Consider the following 5,477-nt stretch of genomic DNA (forward strand, 5'->3'; position numbering starts at 1 on the left):
TTTAATACTAAACAAACACAGTGAAATATATTTTTTTCGTTAGGTTCAGAATCATTTTGGCGAAATTATTGCATACACAAATTTTCACTTGTCCTATATGGCAAGATGAGCGTTGCTATTTAAGCCAAGATCGCAAGTTCTGCCTATTCGGCACGATATATATATATATATATATATATATATATATATATATATATATATATATATATATATATATATGGATATACCTCAAAATTTCTGACTATGTGCGCATTAGTATCTTGCTAAAGCAAACATGTGTACATTCATTCCTTGCTTGATCATACATTTACACATTCATTCCTTGCTCGAGTGTAAACATGTGTATAACCATCGCTGCTGGAGTATAAACATGGGCATATCGATCCCTTGCTAAACTTGTTTACATTTTCCCTTGCTCAAGTATAAAAAATGTGCACATCTAACCCTAGCTGGAATTTAAACATTTACGCATTAATCACAATACTCGCGTATTCTCACGTAAGTCTTTCTTTGTGATCAACATATGCATATTTATCCTCTTCCACAGCGGATAATAATTAACAAAATGAATAACAACAAAGTTAACATTTCGTAACACTGAATAAAGTCTACGAACACATTATCGATCTGCAACAGTCTCAGTGGAAGCGTATGTTCAGAACCTCTTAGGTAGTACCCTGACAATAATAATTCCGGCAATTAAAACATTTGAAACAAAGAAGACTAAGACAACCACGAACTACCGACCTACAAGAAAGAGTTGTGTTATTGAGTGGAACAGGATAACAGTTGAAGTTATTATAGTGCACTATGCATTAAAAGACCAAACAGTTGGTTAAATCGAAAGTCCGTGAACAAAAAAACTAGCAGATCAAACATAAATGAATTTAGGTGTAGGTGTTACAATGAACGATGCTATAGCCTGGTTGCTCAGGCCAACTTCAGATAAAATTTAGCCTCGGGTAACCCTAGAAGGCTGGCTATACATAATGGAAGAAAGCTTTTACATAAGTTATCTACTGTAAATGTTAACCTGATTTATGATCATTCACGTATAACCGACTAGTCTCATATTTTCCATGAATTTAATCAACTCAAAATTAGTTTTAAAACCCAAGTTAGAACAAGCAACTAAAGACAGTCGCACTGCTAGGTAATACTGCGAAATAAGCAAAGAACAAAAATGTTACATAGAAGGAAACAATCGGAATTTACAAATACACAGTCGCAAAACCAATGACAATCATAAAATGTTTAGCTCCTTTACGTATTCCACAAACATAAATGTCATTTAAAAAAAAAATCCTATTCTTACTGATAACGCAATAAACAAACATTTCTGTCTCACTGAACATAAATATTCCGCTTAACTTTCACTACAGTGGTCTGCTATAGCGATAACAATCCGCAAACGACTAGAAGCTTTAACTAAATAGAGAACATATGTCGTGATGAAAGACATTTTCCTTAAGAACGTAATTTCAGGTAATACTCAGCAACACCAGCGCCGCCCATCAACACGTGTCATAAGGAAAACAACAGATGTGAGAGGAGGAACAGGCAAGCCCAGGAGACTGAAGAGTATAAAGGCAGAGGACTGGACACTAGCATCACTCACTCACTCACCGCCAATACACTAACCCACAGCAATCAACATGACTTTCAAGGTGGGTCTTAGGCACTTCTATACAAATTATGTCGTCTAACTGCACACATTATATTTTGTATATTATTTTTGCATACTCAGTCTATGTACGAAACGTTCATATTTACCAAACTTATATAAATATGCAAGACAAACTTTAAAATTCCAGCTAAGCCAAAACTAATCAATGGAGCCCTAAATAATCAGTTCAATCATAAGAGTGTAAGGAAAAAATTACCTTACTTGATAGCGCACTCAGCTCACATACCTACATCTGCTGCCCCTGTTCACCAAGCAGAAAGTAGGTACCTGGGTGTTAGTTGACTGGTGTGCGTCGAATCCTATGGGATAAGATTAAAGGATCCCAATGGAAATACGACAGTAAGTCCCCGATGACGTACTAATTTTACTGGGCTAAACCTCCGTGTTAAGAAACCCAACAAAATCTTATCTGTGACAGGTGTCATTGGTGCCACTACTGATGATAGTTGGAGTGGCTCTCGCTGTCCCTCCTTCCTACCCTCCTCAACCCACTTATAAACAGGTTAGTTCCATGTTTAATAATATAATGCACTGAATATCAAACGAAATCATTAACACACAGTTATGAAAATACCAATCTAAATAAAAAATTGGATACATTATCAATACTCCATGTCGCAAGGAATATTCTGCTGGAATGGCGTAACATAAGGCAGTGATATACGAAGAAATATTATCGTCTTAAATCGTTTGTTGATCAGTGATTTTCCTACAATTATTTCACGTTATTGTGAAATTGATAAGTAATATCAATAAATTTATGTTTTAAATATTTACTTTATAATTCTGGAGCAGCCAGGGATGCCACACAACTTTGCATACAATGTTAAGGACGACTACTCCGGCACCAACTTCGGTCACAGTGAGAATTCTGATGGCAACACCGTTCGTGGTTCCTATAATGTCGACCTCCCTGACGGACGCAAGCAAACGGTACGTATTTTTAATTTGGAAGCTAAAGTGAAATATTAAACCACGGATTATGTTACTAAATTATTATTCAATGCTTTTTTCTCCATTAACAGTCATTTTAATAGTAATTTTTCTCCATGTCAGGTGAAGTATGAGGCAGACCACTACAAGGGTTATGTAGCCAACGTCGAGTTCCAGGGTGAGGCCCAGTACCCCCATCAGTATGGTTCACCAGTCACCTACAAACCCCAGCCTTCATACCATCCACAACCAACATACCAACCCCAGCCCTCATACCAACCCCAGCCCTCATACCAACCCCAACCCTCATACCATCCCTAGTCTTAATGCAAGCCAGAACTATCATACAACCCCTAGCGCTCAGATTATAAAAAAAATCATAGTTGTTACTATTACGTTAGTAAACTCTTGAATTTATTAATAAATCCAAAGCATTTATATACATATTTTTTTCTTTCCTTATTTAGTTGACTACCTACTTTTAGACTTAGAGCGTTTTATGATCGGTGTAAAAATCTAATAGCTCAAAGAATAAATAAATAATAAATGAAAATATATAAAAATCATGAAATGCAGCTTTTTAATATCTTTCTGTAGTGACACAAATACTCTATCATTTCATAATTTAAACCAATCTAAATATTTTCACCCAATATATCACGCTGTATCAAAAACAATTAAGAGAAAGTTATGATAACTTTGCATAACACCATATTTTACGATCAAAATGCATCAATCTCAGTGACTATATAACTAAGTGAATGAAGATGCTTAGGAATATCCTCAACATAATGGATGCTGCGAAGAGCCAGGTTAATTACCTCATGACACATGCATACTTACTGATGCTTAGGAGACAACCGTTTCTGGGTTCATTCTCTACCATGACGCCTGTTAACGATCTATTCAATCACTAATTGTTCTGGTTGACAAACTAACAGATTGACAGCCACTAACTGATCAGTCTGACAGCCTAATAGATTGCTGGTATTTATTCCCACTCAAACGTAGACAATGCAGCCTAATTGATCGTGGACACTGTAAAATCTAACTACAGACATCTGTGAATCTTGACCAAATCCTGAAAATTAATAATTAATGCAGTTATGACCATCACAAAGATGAATAAAAACAGAGGAGTTCATCCTCTACATGCAGTAGTTATTGTACAAGAATCTCTTCAAGAGATAGACAACTCAAATACATTTACATACGTATTCCTATCCTAACTGGCAATCTAATATTCACCCCCCCAAATATATATATATATATATATATATATATATATATATATATATATATATATATATATATATATATATATATATATACACATACATACCTGAAATATAGGGGGTGGTAGGAGAAAATTCTCAATCAGCTTCAGGGAGAACCTTGAGTTTTCCCTGAAGCAAGTTTATTCTTTTCTCTGAGGATGAGGGTCCCTATGACAGTTCTAGAGGTGGTACCTCCCTATATATATATATATATATATATATATATATATATATATATATATATATATATATATATATATATATATATATATATATATATAGAGGGACCCATTATTTGTCCCAGGTCAAGGTGTTGATTCTTACCGTTTCGAAAGTTCAACCCATTTGGTTATTGAGCGATTTTTAACAAAACTAGTTGCTAACATTATTACTCCGTTGCCATCATTACCATAATTCATTTCATGTAATAGGTTGTAAACGACAATAATTTTTGACGGAGAAATTTCTTCACTATTTAGGCCAGAAAATGGGTTGCTAGGCTAAGCTAGGCTAGGCTAGTGAAGCACTAAATAGTGCTCCGCCATCACGGTGACGTGACCCTGCATCAGTGATGAGAAAATTGTCAAGATCAGTAAAGCAGAAGGCTCTCTGCCCACTCTCCACTCTCAGTCATTTGAAACTCACAGACCTGTTTGAGTGTGACACGTTTCAGCCAACAGACTCCACAGAGAGAATATTTTGACTTGATTTCTCCAGACTACTTCTAGGGAAGGTACACTAATTAACACAGGCACAACACTCGCATACCTACAGATATAAGAAATACTCTACATGGGAATGCTACCTAATTTCGACTGAACTTATTTACACTCCACCCCTCGCTTGGTTATAAACTTATTGTGAACTTGTCCTATATTTAGTAATAAGCATGCGCACATGAAAAATTTGCTACTGAACATCTGCACATTATCTTATTTTGAGAATAAATACGTAAACATACACAGGGCCAGATTAAGAAGTCTCCGGGCCCTAGGCTATTCAGATTGGCGGGGCCCCTTTGAGTTACGGGTAAGCGAAACGACCCCTTCCAGCTTGACATGTAAGATACAGTGCCTCTTCCTGCATTCCCAAGGCGTGACACACGATTTGCTAAGAATGGATCGAATTGTGCTAACAGTTCTATGATCCCTAGGAAATTGCCATTGTTTTCCGAACCAAAAACCTCATTTTCTCCACGGAAAGCAAGTCCTCTTAGAGCTAAGAATTTTACAACAGCAACAACTCTTTCTAGAACTTTTCTCCAATAAGTGCGCTCTTTTTCAGTTTGATTTTCCAAATGAGAATCCAATAAGCCTTTTTTCTGTGCACGAAATACACTGGCTAAAATGCAGCTCCTGTGAGTGGTGCTGTTTTCATGTTCCTCGAAACGCTTGGAATTTTTCCAGTCATTGAACCCCTGTGTGAAGGTATTTTCTTTGGTAGAAAATAGCTTGCATACTGAACAGTACACTTTTCCTGAGCTTTCAGAGTATACCATCCATGATCTTTTCAGTTTCTGAATTTGCAAACTTCCTATAAAACATAGATGACTTTAAACAACGACGACTTCCATCATCATA

At 36.1% G+C, this 5,477-nt stretch overlaps 1 protein-coding gene across 1 annotated transcript; it reads left to right on the plus strand.

The window, feature by feature from the left end:
• The first annotated feature begins 1,542 nt into the window (after positions 1-1,542).
• On the plus strand, positions 1,543-3,078 carry LOC128699376 (cuticle protein 7-like). Its single transcript, XM_053792049.2, has 4 exons — positions 1,543-1,667; positions 2,106-2,189; positions 2,483-2,620; positions 2,744-3,078. The coding sequence occupies exons 1-4, from the start codon at positions 1,656-1,658 to the stop codon at positions 2,939-2,941; spliced, it is 432 nt and encodes a 143-aa protein (XP_053648024.1). The 5' UTR covers positions 1,543-1,655; the 3' UTR covers positions 2,942-3,078.
• Positions 3,079-5,477: the final 2,399 nt, after the last annotated feature.

The sequence above is a fragment of the Cherax quadricarinatus genome, chromosome 61, assembly GCF_038502225.1.
Source record: "Cherax quadricarinatus isolate ZL_2023a chromosome 61, ASM3850222v1, whole genome shotgun sequence".
NCBI lineage: Eukaryota > Metazoa > Arthropoda > Malacostraca > Decapoda > Parastacidae > Cherax > Cherax quadricarinatus.